Genomic DNA, 15,782 nt, shown 5'->3' with positions numbered 1-15,782 from the left:
ATTTATGTCCACAGCCTATCACGTTGGTTTGGAAACCGTTGTTTTCAGACAAAATCAATGTATTTGTGTGCGTTGTACAGGAAGGATGCAGACTACTTCGCTGGGCAAGGTCTATGCCCCTGATCCTGATGATTGGGACAACAAGACCTACACCTTAGACGCAAGTGGAATGAAGTAGGTGTTATGTTTGTCTATAATGAGAGTGAGTCATAAGTAAGAACACAACATGTTATAGGAGCTCTCTATGTACAGAACAGTTAATCAGTTAAACAGTTAATATATGAGGGATACAAATAGAGATGGAAGGGATGGAGGATATCATGTAAAATCAACGTTACACCATTTCATACTTGGCCAACAAGTGCTTATTCAACATGTACATCTGATCTGATGGCCTCGACCCCTAAATAACATTTCCCATGTGTTACATGATGAAGAAATGTCAGGGGAGGAATAGAATCACTGTAATCAACAGTGATTGCTACTATGCTAAGCATTGCAATCATATTCAGAGCAATCAGAGGATGCATTTGTATCCTACTAACTGGTGGAATTGTGGGGGGAAAAGGATCAAGAATGTTTTCTCCACGATTGTTTGCAATTTAGCATCTAACACAGTCAGGGAGCAAAAGAAAAATCCCAATTGCATAATTTACACATTCCTGTTTTATTTATATAGCTTACATTTTACATTTTACATTTTTGTAATTTAGCAGACGCTCTTATCCAGAGCGACTTACAGTTAGTGAGTGCATACATTTTCATACTGGCCCCCCTTGGGAAACGAACCCACAACTACCCAAGGAGGGACTACTTGGCCTTGTCCAATAATATACACTCATTTCCATTTTTTTATGTTTTCCATTGCATGCCCTAATGAATACTACCCAGTCATTCAAGTTTTCCACAACATCTTTGTCCCACCAACAGGTATTTCACCTTAGACAAGAGTACAGGTCACCTGGCCATCAGACAGAATACCCTAGTGGGCAGCTACTATCTCAGAGTGGGCGTGTCTGATGGGGTGTGGCCAGACGTGGTGTCGGGGGTCACAGTTCACGTGCTGGAGCTGGAGGACAAGGCAATCCATTTGTCAGCCTCCCTGCGTCTCACAGGTAGGCTACAGCAGCGTGACAGTGTCATTCTAATCTACTCTACAGTCTATGATAGGGCCTTGTGTTTTGGTTAATCATGTCATGTTTTGGTTTAACCTTTCTTAAAGCGTTTTCATCAAACTGTCCCCTTTTCTTTTTATGTCATATGGTCCTCAGACAATTTCTTTCATTTTTGGTGTAATTCTCATTTCTGGAAAAGGCTTAAAATAATGGTTAAAATTCAGATCATGTGACATGATTAACCAAAACACAAGGCTCTCATGATAAGGGCTGTGTCTGAAAAGATTACTAGCTGTCAAATCCTTGTTTCCTCTGTCCTTATTGTTTACTCAATTCCTCTCAAAGCTCATTGGAGGAGAGGACTCAAGGTTTCCCTCTCGACCTCCTCATCCAATGAGCTTGGAGAGGAATTCAGCAAACAAGAACAGAAGAAGTAGGAATTTGACAGCTAGTGAGGTTTTCAGACAGAGCCTATGGCCACTAGTTTTTTTAAAGACTACAGTAAGTGACTTGACAGGAGAAACTTTGGGCCAAAAGTTTCTCTCGTCAGTCCACGTGATTAGTAAAAGCTTCAGGCCCTAGTCAAGTCATGACCCACTCATAGTTCAGCAACTACATTGTTTCTACTGCTGCTGCTGTTACTCCACAGCAGGGATGCTCTATAGGAGAAGATTATCTAACAAAGCTTATGTTGATACGAGCTCTGAGTCTGAACGTGTCGACGTGAGTTACTTTTTCCATTTGTTTTCCTTTCTCTCGCTCTCTATCACTCAACTTTCCACCCACACCAAGCATCTGTTTATTTGTTTTCTTTCGCTCCATTGTTGGAGAGATATAGAGTGTAGCTTTCAATAAATGTGTTTGGTTTGAGAAAGACAATAACTGCCAAGTTATTGTCATTATGATTGAATAAACTCAGACATTAAGTGGATGATTATGAGGTTGTCAAATTAATTAAGGGGGAATCAGTGTCTGCTCTCTGAATTGAAATAGGAGATAGAATAATAATGGTAAATAAAATAGTTTCACCTCGTGGGTGAGTGAATCGACGTGAGGTCAGCGTATATCAATCGAGAGGAATGTTGGAGATTCCATTTGCTAATAGAACCAAGACTGAGAATACTTTGATCAACTCCGCTTGCCAGTGAATAGTGAATGTTCTCTAGTTTTTAATGCCTGAGGTGTGTGTCTGTGTGCGTGTACGTGTGTATGTGTCTCTCTCTCTTCTTCTGTGTGTGTGTGTTTGTTTGTATTTCTTCCTTCTGCAGGCATCACTGCCAGGGGGTTTATTGAGTCCCAGATGGACAAGACGAGTCGACAGGATATGTTCAGGGGCTTCTTGTCTGAACACCTGTCCGTCAGATCAGGCGCCATCAACGTCTTCAGCCTGACAGACGTAGGAATGAAGACGCTGGACGTGCGCTTCTCTGTGCACAGCGACAGCTACCTTCACCCAGAGAAACTACATGGATACCTGGCAGCACATAGAAAGAAGGTACGCCTCAAAGTTTTCCCTTCTTGAAGATAGGGATCTTAGCTCATACATCTCAGGGTGCATAGCGGAGCATGGCATTCTCAATATCATTTCTTTATCAGCCAAGAGGTGCAGTGTGCATTCATATCTTTTTCATTAATGTTGTTCACACCAACTCTCCCCCTTGTATGTTCATATCTGCTTCCTCACTCTTTCTCTATCTCTCCCCACCTCCTTGCCTCTATCTTTTAAATCAAATAAAATAAAATGTTATTTGTCACATGCGCCAAATACAACAAGTGTAGACTTTTACCGTGAAATGCTTACTTACGAGCCCTTTCCCAACAATGCAGAGTCACTGCAACCCCCCTCCAGGTCTCTGATCACTACTTTGTTTCCTTTTCTGTCTCCCTCTACTCCAACCCTAACCACTCAGCCCTTACCCAGATGGTCATGCGCCGTCACAATCTTCGCTCGCTCTCTCCCACTACTCTCTCCTTTTCTATCCTATCATCTCTCCCTTCTGCTAAATCCTTCTCCCTCCTGATTCTGCCTCTTCGACCCTACTCTCCTCCCTTTCCGCATCCTATGACTCACACTGTCCCCTTTCCTCCTGGCCAGCTCGGCCCTCCCCTCCTGCTCCGTGGCTGAGTGACTCATTGTGAGCATACAGAACAGGGCTGCGGGCAGCTGAGCAAAGAAAACGTCTAGATGACCTATCATCCTTTCACTCTCTCCTCTCTACCTTCTCTTCTTCTGTATACGCTGCTAAGGCCGCTTTCTATCACTCTAAATGTCAAGCTTTTGCTTCTAAACCTAGGAAACTATTTTCCACCTTCTCCTCCATCCTTACTCCTCCCCTCCCTCCCGTCCCTCCTCCCTCTCTGCGGATGACTTTGTCAACCACTTTGAAAAGAAGGTTGACGACATACGCTCCTCATTCACTCAGCCAATTGGGTCCCACTCACACATAACTTCCCTACGCCTTGACCTCTTTCTACCCTCTCTCTCCAGATGAAATCCTGCAACTAGTGGAGGTCCTGCCGCCCAACAACCTGCCCGCTCAACCCAATCCCCTCCTCCATTCTCTGGAGACCTTCTCCCATTCCTCACTTCTCATCAACTCATCCCTGACCACTGGCTGTGTCCCCTCTGACTTCAAAATGGCCTGAGTTGCTCCCCTCCTCAAGAAACCGACATTCGACTCGGATGTAAAAAACTACAGACCAGTATCCCTTCTTCCTTTTCTTTCCAAAACACTTGAGTGTGCTGTCTATGACCAACCCTCTCGCTATTTCTCTCAAAATGATATTCTTGACCCTAGCCAGTGAGGATTCAAGACAGGTCAATCAACTTAGACTGCTCTTCTCTGTGTCACAGAGGCTCTCGGCACAGCCAAAGCTGAGACTCTCTCCTCTGTTCACATCCTCCTAGATCTATCCGCTTCCTTTGACACAGTGATCCATCAGATTCTCCTCTCCACCCTCTCAGGGCTGGTCGTCTCAGGCTCTGCACACTCTTGGATTGCATCCTACCTGGCAGCTCGCTCTTACCAGGCGACGTGGAGAGGATCTTTGTCTTCACCACGCAGGGCTTGGTTCTAGGCCATCTCCTCTTCTCTCTATACATCATGTCACTAGGCTCCGTCAGGTCCTCACATGGTCTCTCATATCATTACTATGCGGATGACACTCAACCCCCTTCTGACACCCAGGTGGTGACATGCATCTCTGCGTGCTTAGCAGATATCTCGGCCCACCACCTCAAGCTCAACCTCGACAAGACAGAGCTGTTCTTCCTCCCCAGGGAAGGTCTGGCCGCTCCATGACCTCTCCATCACAGTTGAGAACTCCACGGTGTCCCCCTCCCAAAGTGCAATAATCTGTACACTGATTTATATATTAAATTTTTTACATTTTGGCGACCCCACTGCAGTTCCCCGAATTTGAATACCACTGCTCTACAACATCCGTAGAGTACGACCCTACCTCCCAGAGGAAGCGGCGCAGGTCCTAATCCAGGCACTTGTCATCTTCTCTGGATAAGAGCGTCTGCTAAATGACTAAAATGTTAACTGTTAAAAAGTAAGACAAATTTGCTAAAAATCACAAAGGGAAACAGTAACACAATAAAAAGAATTATGAGACTATATACAAGTCAAAATACAAGGTAGTTGAGGTAATTGAGGTAATATTAGGTAATATGTACATGTAGGTATGGGTGACTAGGCAATCAGGATAAATAATAAACAGAGTAGCAGCAGCGTATGAGAAGAGTGTGAAAGTGTGTCTATGTGTGAGTGTGTATGTGTGTGTGGCGTCAATATGTGTGTGAGTGTGTGTGTAGTCGTATGTAGTCTACAGTATGTACAGTGGGGGAAAAAAAGTATTTAGTCAGCCACCAATTGTGCAAGTTCTCCCACTTAAAAAGATGAGAGAGGCCTGTAATTTTCATCTTAAATACACGTCAACTATGACAGACAAAATTAGAAAAAAAAATCCAGAAAATCACATTGTAGGATTTTTAATGAATTTATTTGCAAATTATGGTGGAAAATAAGTATTTGGTCACCTACAAACAAGCAAGATTTCTGGCTCTCACAGACCTGTAACTTCTTCTTTAAGAGGCTCCTCTGTCCTCCACTCGTTACCTGTATTAATGGCACCTGTTTGAACTTGTTATCAGTATAAAAGACACCTGTCCACAACCTCAAACAGTCACACTCCAAACTCCACTATGGCCAAGACCAAAGAGCTGTCAAAGGACACCAGAAACAAAATTGTAGACCTGCACCAGGCTGGGAAGACTGAATCTGCAATAGGTAAGCAGCTTGGTTTGAAGAAATCAACTGTGGGAGCAATTATTAGGAAATGGAAGACATACAAGACCACTGATAATCTCCCTCGATCTGGGGCTCCACGCAAGATCTCACCCCGTGGGGTCAAAATGATCACAAGAACGGTGAGCAAAAATCCCAGAACCACACGGGGGGACCTAGTGAATGACCTGCAGAGAGCTGGGACCAAAGTAACAAAGCCTACCATCAGTAACACACTACGCCGCCAGGGACTCAAATCCTGCAGTGCCAGACGTGTCCCCCTGCTTAAGCCAGTACATGTCCAGGCCCGTCTGAAGTTTGCTAGAGTGCATTTGGATGATATCATATGGTCAGATGAAACCAAAATATAACTTTTTGGTAAAAACTCAACTCGTCGTGTTTGGAGGACAAAGAATGCTGAGTTGCATCCAAAGAACACCATACCTACTATGAAGCATGGGGGTGGAAACATCATGCTTTGGGGCTGTTTTTCTGCAAAGGGACCAGGACGACTGATCTGTGTAAAGGAAAGAATGAATGGGGCCATGTATCGTGAGATTTTGAGTGAAAACCTCCTTCCATCAGCAAGGGCATTGAAGATGAAACGTGGCTGGGTCTTTCAGCATGACAATGATCCCAAACACACCGCCCGGGCAACGAAGGAGTGGCTTCGTAAGAAGCATTTCAAGGTCCTGGAGTGGCCTAGCCAGTCTCCAGATCTCAACCCCATAGAAAATCTTTGGAGGGAGTTGAAAGTCCGTGTTGCCCAGCGACAGCCCCAAAACATCACTGCTCTAGAGGAGATCTGCATGGAGGAATGGGCCAAAATACCAGCAACAGTGTGTGAAAACCTTGTGAAGACTTACAGAAAACGTTTGACCTGTGTCATTGCCAACAAAGGGTATATAACAAAGTATTGATAAACTTTTTGTTATTGACCAAATACTTATTTTCCACCATAATTTGCAAATAAATTCATTAAAAATCCTACAATGTGATTTTCTGGAAAAAAAATTCTCATTTTGTCTGTCATAGTTGACGTGTACCTATGATGAAAATTACAGGCCTCTCTCATCTTTTTAAGTGGGAGAACTTGCACAATTGGTGGCTGACTAAATACTTTTTTTCCCCACTGTATGTGTGTGTTGGAGTGTCAGTGTAGTATGTGTGAGTGTGTGGGTAGAGTCCAGTGAGTGTGCATAGAGCCGGTGCAAAATAGTAAAATGAAGAAGCTGTCTAGGAGCATTTTGGTCCCAAACTTGGTGCTCCAGTACCATTTGCCGTGCAGTAGCTGAGAGAACAGTCAATGACTTGGGTGACTGGAGTCTTTGACAATTTTTAGGGCATTCCTCTGACACCGACTGGTACAGAGTTCCTGAATGGCAGGGAGCTCGGCCCTAGTGATGTACTGGGCCGTACGCACTACCCTCTGCAGCGCCTTACGGTCGGATGCCAAGCAGTTGCCATACCAAGCGGGGATGCAGCAAGACAAGATGCTCTCAATGGTGCAGCTGTAGAACTTTTTGAGGATCTGAGGACCCATGCGAAATCTTTTCAGCCTCCTGAGGGGGAAGAGGCATTGTTGGGCCCTCTTCACGACTGTGTTGGTGTGTTTGGACCATGATATATCCTTAGTGATGTGGACACCGAGGAACTTGAAGCTCTCAACCTGCTCCACTACAGCGCTGTCGGTGTGAATGAGGCCGTGCTCGGCCTTCCGTTTCTTGTAGTCCACGATCAGCTCCTTTGTCTTGCTGATGTTGAGCGAGAGGTTATTGTCCTGGCATCCTCCTCCCTATAGGCTGTCTCGTCGTCGGTAATCAGGCCTACCACCGTCGTGTTGTCGGCAAACTTTATGATGGTGTTGGAGTCATGCGCGGCCACACAGTCGTGGGTGAACAGGGAGTACAGAAGGGGACTAAGCACGCACCCCTAAAGGGTCCCCGTGTCAAGGGTCAGCGTGCTGGATGTGTTGTTGCCTACCCTCATCACCTGGGGGCGGCCTGTCAGGAAGTCCAGGATCCAGTTGCAGAGGGAGATGTTCAGTCCCAGGGTCCTGAGCTTAGTGATGATCTTGGAGGGCACTATGGTGTTGAACGCTGAGCTTTAGTCAATGAACAGCATTCTCACGTAGGTGTTCCTTTTGTCAAGGTGGGAAAGGGCAGTGTGGAGTGCAGTAGAGATTGCGTCTTCTGTAGATCTGTTTTGGCAGTGGGCAAATTGGAGTGGGTCCAGGGTGTCTGGGATGATGGTGTTGATGTGAGGCTTGACCCGCCTTTCAAAGCATTTCATGGCTATAGATGTGAGCAATAGTCATTTAGACAGGTTACCTTGGTGTTCTTGTGCACAGGGACTATTGTGGTCTGCTTGAAACATGTAGGTATTACAGACTGGGTCAAGGAGAGCAAAGACCCTTGCCAGCTGGTCAGCGTTCTGAGTAAGCGTCCTGGTAATCCTTCTGGCCCTGCGGCCTTGTGAATGTTAATCTGTTTAAAGGTCTTACAGCGGCTTCGGAGAGCATGATCACACAGTCTTCCAGAACAGCTGGTGCTCTCACGCATGGTTCAGTGTTACTAGCCTCGAAGTGAGCATAGAAGGCATTTAGCTCGTCTGGTAGGCTTGCGTAACTGGGCAGCTCGCGGCTGGGTTTCACTTTGTAATTTGTGATCGTTTGTAAGCCCTGCCACATCCGACGAGTGTCAGAGCCGGTGTAGTAGGATTTGATCTTAGTCCTGTATTGACGCTTTGGCTGTTTGATGGTTCGTCAGAGGGCGTAGTGGGATCTCTTGTAAGCGTCCAGATAAGTGTCCCGCTCCTTGAAAGCGGCAGCTCTAGCCTTTAGCTCATTGTGGATGTTGCCTGTAATCCATGGCTTCTGGTTGGGATATGTACGTACGGTCACTGTGGGGACGACGTCATCGATGCACTTATTAATGAAGCCGGTGACTGATGTGGTAAACTCCTCAATGCCATCTGATGAATCCCGGAACATACTCCAGTCTGTTTTAGCTAGTCCTTTAGCTTAGTCCTGTATCTTAGCATCCGCTTCATCCCTCCATCCCTCACTCACTATCTCCTACCCTCTTTTCTCTGTCTGTCTCTCTTAGACCTCAGTCATTTATTGAAAATAAATCTGCAATTTTGCACCCTTGGTTATTTGAATGTAAATATTATCAGCCTGCCTCATCTCACTCCTTCCTTCCTTCTCTCCCTGTCTCTTGCTCTGTCTCTTTCCTCAGCTGCAGTCTCTGCTACGGGTGAATGTGTCCCAGGTACAGGTGGATGAGTGTGTGTACACAGACTGCAGGGCGGGTGGAGGTTGCTCCACACACCTCAGCGTCAGTGACACGCCCACCCTAGTGGATGCTGGCAACATGGCCCTGGTGTCTGTGACAGTGACTTCCTCAGCCGTGTGTGGCTGCTCCGCCAGGGATCGTGTCCACCAGGCCTGTTCCTCCTACCCCACAAACCCTTGCTTCAATGGAGGCACCTGCATGGACACCCTCAGTGGGTACAGGTGGGCAGAGAGCAGGGACCACAGCAACACACCTCACCTGAGGTGTGAACTGGGTTGTGTTTGTTAAGGCACATCATAGCAGAAAACAACATATAGGGTAATAGTGTAGATAATTCCTCCCTTTTTTTACTCAATTTCTGACATTTTTCTTCCAATTTAACTCTACTGATCACGATTGTATCCTGTCTTTATTGTATTTAATTTATTACACAAGGAGACAATTGAGAGATAATTAAGAGAAGGTGATAGAAATAATCAGGAGATCTAGATATAGATGGTGATGCGGAGAAAATTCTATCATAATCAGAAATTACACTCATCTGAATAAATTAGAGCTACCTGGGAAAATATTATTTCAGACTAGAATGACAATAAATGAAGGGTTAAAAAAATAGATAGTTCAATGATATTTACCTCCTAATTATATGCTATAGACTTGAACGCTAAGCATATACAGTATTCAGAAATCAATAAAAACCTAGTACAATTGCCCCATGTGGGCGTATCACAGAGGAAACAGCAAGGAGCTTATTTGATGATGAGGATTGATGGTAGGATTTAAGAAATGTAGGCCAGTGAGATGACAACAATAACTACCCACCCCTCTCTTGTAAGTGCTGACAACTTTTCACAAACCCACTTAATACCATTTACATGAACATGTAAAGTTAAGTTAGCCAGACAGATGCGCACACAGAAGAACACGTCCACCTTAAAACCTTAGAACATGAGGGTTACACTCATGGGGTGTGTCCCAAATGGCAACCTTTTCCCTATATAGTGCACTACTTTTGACCAGAGCCCTATGGGCCCTATTCAAAATTAGTGCTCTACATAAGGCATAGGGTGCCATTTGGGGCACAGCCATGCATTCTGTGTTTTTTATCTGCCACATCAGCTGCAGTCTGCAGTCTTGTGAGAGAAAGTCCTAGCCCTTGTCAGAATATAGATGCTGCTATATAACCCAATGTGTATTCAGTATGTGAGTAAAAAATCCAATTTCGGGCCCATCCCATGTAGAGAGAGCTTAATAGCCAGTCTGAGACATTGCCATATCAGATAGTGTCAGTCAGAAGGAAGAAACAGAGGAAGAAACATGCCCTGTGCTCTGGAGTCTGGATTGGATTGGCATTGCTCTCTGGAGTTACATGGAGAATGCCTGTGTGTGTTTGTCTGTAGTGTGTTCTTTCGTCCATGTGTGTGTTTGCTTAAGCACAAACATGCGTGCACTCTTCCGTATCTGTCTGTGTGTGTACACACACTCTTTCCTAGAACCATCCCCCTGTCTCTCTCCGAATGGATCAGTATTCCTTACGTGTTGACCCTCTGCAGAATAAACAGAGTTGGAGACGGAGAGAAAAGAGGAAACATACCCTAACAGTGCACAGCAGAGCCATATGCTCAGAGATGCCGCATGGAAATAGATGGCTGTGACATTATCTACCAAGCCCAGTTCGTCTCATATCACGTTTCAGCAGGGGTGTGAGAATATTCTGCTTCTCCCCTGTTTGGGATCGAAAGTGTTGTTTTTCTCACTGCGTGTATTGTGTTCTATATCAAGTAATTTCTTTGATTACAGTTTACGGCTCATAGACATGCAGATGCACTAGTGGAGGCATGCCATGAGGAAGTGGAGGCATGCCATGAAGAAGTGGAGGCATGCCATGAAGAAGTGGAGGCATGCCATGAAGAAGTGGAGGCATGCCATGAAGAAGTGGAGGCATGCCATGAAGAAGTGGAGGCATGCCATGAAGAAGTGGAGGCATGCCATGAAGAAGTGGAGGCATGCCATGAAGAAGTGGAGGCATGCCATAAAGAAGTGGAGGCATGCCATGAAGAAGTGGTCCTCTGAAGTGGTCCTCTGTAGCTCAATTGGTAGAGCATGGCGCTTGTAATGCCAGGGTAGTGGGTTCGATCCCCGGGACCACCCATACGTAAAAATGTATGCACACATGACTGTAAGTCGCTTTGGATAAAAGCGTCTGCTAAATGGCATATTATTATTATTATTAAGTGGAGGCATGCCATGAAGAAGTGGAGGCATGCCATGAAGAGGTGGAGGCATGCCATGAAAAAGTGGAGGTATTCCATCAAGAAGTGGAGGCATGCCATGAAGAGGTGGAGGCATGCCATGAAAAAGTGGAGGTATTCCATCAAGAAGTGGAGGCATGCCATGAAGAGGTGGAGGCATTCCATGAAAATGCGCTTAATTTTGTGCTTCATTCAGTGTTAGCAATGGTCCATAGAAGCACTCTAATCTGTAATCAAGGCAAAGGAAGGGAAAGGAGAGGTAATCACAAAGAAATCAGTCAGAGTGCTTCTGCCTGCATAACACACATGCACACACGCATGCACACACACACACACACACACACACACACACACACACACACACACTGTATTTAAAGGGGTACAAATGCTTGTCACTGTAGTGGTACCCTGCAAGTTATGTCCATTGTACCATTAGTTAAAGGTACATAATTGTACCCTTGCAATTCGTACCTTAATAGAGCAAAAGGGGCTTTAATCAATTAACAAAACCATAGACCACTTTAACTGGTACAACACTTCCACTCACGGGTGGCCCCCAAAAAACTAACTGAATGCCACGCCCACACTAAGCCACATCTCCAATGATTGGGTACAAAAATGTACCATTATACTAGATGTCCCCTAAAAGGTACCAAACAGTATCATGTGAGATCTAATGTGTACTTCTGAAGGTACATTATGTATATTTAGAACTTTGTGTACCCCAGGGAAAAATACTGTGCCCTAACCGTACCTTTTTCTTCTCAGAGTGTACACTACACCATGCCAGGGAATCTGCACAGCAGAGTAATGGGACTGAAACAAGGAGATATTGAGAATCAGTGATACTGTAGGGTGCCTAGAAAAGTATGAATCATGTTCTTAATCATGCTCGAACAAAGGGGTCTGATATGCTGCTGAGCAGTTGTAAGTTAGAGGAGTTCTACAGCCCCTAAATCTGTGTTTCGGCTCACAGGCTAAACAATGTTATAAGGATAATAAAATGAATAGAAATATTGAGGGACTTGTGTTCCTATGTAATGTTTTCAATGCAGCATTTAATATGTACTTGATGTGTTTCATGCCTAATGCACACATAGCTACTGTATGTAGATGAAAGCCCTGCCTGTCATTTATAAAGATAGTCATGTTGCACGGCACTTTACACACACACAGAGATAACAATACAGCCAGCCCCATTATAATGTTTCAATATAGAGAAATCACTGTTAATGTTCTCTGGGGTGCTTTTATTTCATGCCACCACAGATGCCAGTGCCCACCGCAGTACAAGGGTCCTGAGTGCCAGCAGACAAGGCGACGTTTCCTTGGCAATGGCTATGCCTGGTTTCCTCCCATAAGGCTGTGCTTTGATAGCCATCTCTCCCTGGAGTTCATCACAGGGGCTGAGGACGGGCTGCTGCTCTACAGCGGGCCCCTGGCCACCCTGCTGCCCGGAGACCCAGAGGACTACATGGCCATAGGTAGGATAATGTGTTACCCACTCAGGATTTGAACCCAGGTCATGGAGATCACATAAGCCCTCTGAGCTAAAGCCTAGGCATCAACAGGGTGCTAACTCGAATATTTAGGTATCAGGCAAGGTTACTCATCACTCTAGTGTGGTATACTGCATCTACCTTCCAGTCCAACCGAGGTGCATGATTTGAATAACAAACGGGATGTGTGGGAGATATCCAGCGTTATTTTGATTAATTAGGTTGCTTAGTCATACAGCCCAGACAGAGACAAAACACTGAAACTAAAGCACTGTAGCCTTGTTTATGGGTTCACTTTCTCATCAATGAAAAGTAGACCAAGATAATGGTCCGTACCTTTGGAATGAACTGTTAGTTACATATGTACAGTAAATATACAGTTTTATGTAAAGTATATATATTTGTATGCATTGACTATTTGACACTGAACAACATCCCTCCAAGAGCATCAGAAGTGCATCCTACACCACAGTTGAACTTCGACCCTTTAAGTCTGTAGGTGGAATGGCATGGTGATGTTGATGCTGATGACCTCTTCTCCTCAGAGCTGATTGGTGGAACACCTAGCCTGAAAATCAACCATGGGTCTGGAACCCTGGTGCTGCAGTTGCCGGGAAATGTGGTTGTTTCTGACAGACGCTGGCACCGTCTGGATATTAGGAGCAACAGTAAAGTAAGCGGACCATTAAATGTCTGTATTCACATCCTGAAAACACACATTATTCCATGTTCTTACCTGTATGTGTGTGTTTGTGTGTGTGCAGAGATTGTTACCTTACACTTCTTCTCCTGGGTTTTCAGGAAGTGCGTTTCACCCTGGACCGCTGCTCCAGTGCCATTGTCATGGAGACGGAGGGCGTGGACAGCTGGGCCATGACCGAGGACCGCTCTTCTTGTGAGGTCAGAGGAGTCACGCCCAATAGGGACAGGTAATGTCCTACTCAGAAGCCCGCCCCTCTGATATCACACCAATCACACCTGCCAGCCGGCATTGCCGATGGCCAAAATAGTTCCTCTGAAAGACATTAAAAGATCTACGAACATCTATGTGTCATCCAGTGTTGGTTACATTTAAGATAAGGTACTATACAGATTAGTTGACGTGAGTGAGTGGTGTGATTCTGGACTGTAAGGATGGATGGATGGATGAAACAAACAACTGGACAGACGGATTCATGGTTTGAATGGACAGGCATTGACAATGATGTGTCTCCTCTATTCCACAGGTACCTGAATGGGAGTCAGGTGTTGCAGCTGGGTGGGGTCAACGAAAACATGTCCTATGAGTATCCCCAGCTACAGCACAAGCACTTCACTGGATGTCTGCGCAACCTGGTTGTGGACAGTATGGTAAGACACAAAAGTCTACAGCTCTGCCCTAACACCCCAACAACAAGAAAATGTACCTCTCTAACTCAATCTCGGCTCTAGACATTGCATTTTATTTCTTACATTTTCTCACTCCTTGACCTGTTTATTTGACTCGCTAGAAGGTTTCATTAAGACAGGAGTTCAAGAGGAATGTCAATTTGAGCTCAAGACTAAGCTGGGAGTATCTTCTAAATGCTGATGTCTTTCAGTCATCATATTCCCCCAAGTTCTTTATCTCCTTTATGACCTATGACCTTCGCTCTGCTTTATTTTATGCTTCAGAAAGGGATGTATTGTGCATTACTGAGGATAGACTGAAAACCGCATGCCATCCCTCTCTCTCTCCCTTATTATTTTCTCTCTCTTGCCCTACTTTCTTGTCTTTCTTTCTCTTTCTTCCTCTCTCCTCTCTCCCCTCACATCTCTCTTTCTCCCTCTCTCTCTCCCACTCACCCTCCTTCTCACTCCCTCATTCCTTCACACCCTCCCTCTCTTCCCTCTCTGCTCCAGCTCTATGACCTTGGTTCTCCCTCAGAGTCCTCCAGCAGTGCCCCAGGCTGCTCTCTGACTGATGGGAACTGTGTAAACATGGGTGTACCAGCCTGTGGCGCCAGGGGGCGCTGTAATGGGCAGTGGGACTCCATCAGCTGCCAGTGTGCGCCTGGATACACAGGGATCCACTGTAAAGACAGTACGTCCTTAGAGAATATACAGTTGGGTTATAACAGGTGTTGTCTGTGGGTATCAAAAGGTGTAGGGTGGACTGTATTACATAGTAGAATCCTAAAATGGGATGTATGTTTTTTTTTCCCAACAAGATCAAAATGCCATGGCTTTGAAATATAGGTTTAACACTCTTGTTAAACCTATAATAAGATTCAAGAGTCAAGATTTTTTTATTGATCTTGCGGAATGGAAATGTGTCTTAAGGTTTACATGCATGGCTCACAAACAAGATAACTGTGTTTGGCTTCTGTCACATACAGTTGAAGTTGGAAGTTTACATACACCTTAGCCAAATACATTTAAACTCAGTTTTTCACAATTCCTGACATTTAATCCTAGTAAAACTTCCCTGTCTTAGGTCAGTTAGGATCACCACTTTATTTTAAGAATGTGAAATGTCAGAATAATAGTAGAGAGAATGATTTATTTCAGCTTTTATTTCTTTTATCACATTCCCAGTGGGTCAGAAGTTTACATACTCTCAATTAGTATTTGGTAGCATTGCCTTTAAATTGTTTAACTTTGGTCAAACGTTTCGGGTAGCCTTCCACAAGCTTCCCACAATAAGTTGGGTGAATTTTGGCCCATTCCTCCTGACAGAGCTGGTGTAACTGAGTCAGGTTTGTAGGCCTCCTTGCTCGCACAAGCTTTTTCAGTTCTGCCCACAAATATTCTATAGGATTGAGGTCAGGGCTTTGTGATGGCCTCTCCAATACCTTGACTTTATTGTCCTTAAGCCATTTTGCCACAACTTTGGATGTATGCTTGGGGTCATTGTCCATTTGGAAGACCCATTTGCAACCAAGCTTTAACTTCCTGACTGATGTCTTGAGATGTTGCTTCAATATATCCACATTATTTTCCTTCCTCATGATGCGATCTATTGTGTGAAGTGCACCAGTCCCTCCTGCAGCAAAGCACCCCCACAGCATGATGCTTCCACCCCCGTGCTTCACGGTTGGGATGGTGTTCTTCGGCTTGCAAGCGTTCCCCTTTTTCCTCCAAACATAACGATGGTCATTATGGCCAAACAGTTCTATTTTTGTTTCATCAGACCAAAGGATCCCCATGTGCAGTTGCAAACCGTAGTCTGGCTTTTTTATGGCAATTTTGGAGCAGTGGCTTCTTCCTTGCTGAGCGGCCTTTCAGGTTATGTCAATATTGGACTTGTTTTACTGTGGATATAAATACCTTTGTACCTGTTTCCTCCAGCATCTTCACAATGTCCTTT

General features: G+C 44.9%; 1 protein-coding gene across 1 annotated transcript in view; it reads left to right on the top strand.

Moving 5' to 3' along the window:
* LOC311137028 (neural-cadherin-like) overlaps nucleotides 1-15,782 on the top strand; it is a gene marked incomplete at both ends in the record, with an annotated part of 125,241 nt that overhangs the window by 62,181 nt on the left and 47,278 nt on the right. The window contains 9 exons of the mRNA XM_084171345.1: nucleotides 81-174; nucleotides 931-1,115; nucleotides 2,384-2,610; nucleotides 8,647-8,924; nucleotides 12,225-12,439; nucleotides 13,000-13,127; nucleotides 13,256-13,383; nucleotides 13,681-13,804; nucleotides 14,336-14,516. Coding sequence (XP_084027471.1) covers nucleotides 81-174; nucleotides 931-1,115; nucleotides 2,384-2,610; nucleotides 8,647-8,924; nucleotides 12,225-12,439; nucleotides 13,000-13,127; nucleotides 13,256-13,383; nucleotides 13,681-13,804; nucleotides 14,336-14,516 — 1,560 coding nt within the window. The remainder of the gene's footprint in view (nucleotides 1-80; nucleotides 175-930; nucleotides 1,116-2,383; nucleotides 2,611-8,646; nucleotides 8,925-12,224; nucleotides 12,440-12,999; nucleotides 13,128-13,255; nucleotides 13,384-13,680; nucleotides 13,805-14,335; nucleotides 14,517-15,782) is intronic.

Source organism: Coregonus lavaretus (assembly GCF_964263955.1).
Source record: "Coregonus lavaretus genome assembly, chromosome: 11".
Taxonomy (NCBI): domain Eukaryota; kingdom Metazoa; phylum Chordata; class Actinopteri; order Salmoniformes; family Salmonidae; genus Coregonus; species Coregonus lavaretus.
The sequence above is the reverse complement of the archived record's forward strand: the minus strand, read 5'-3'. Positions and strand labels throughout refer to the sequence as shown.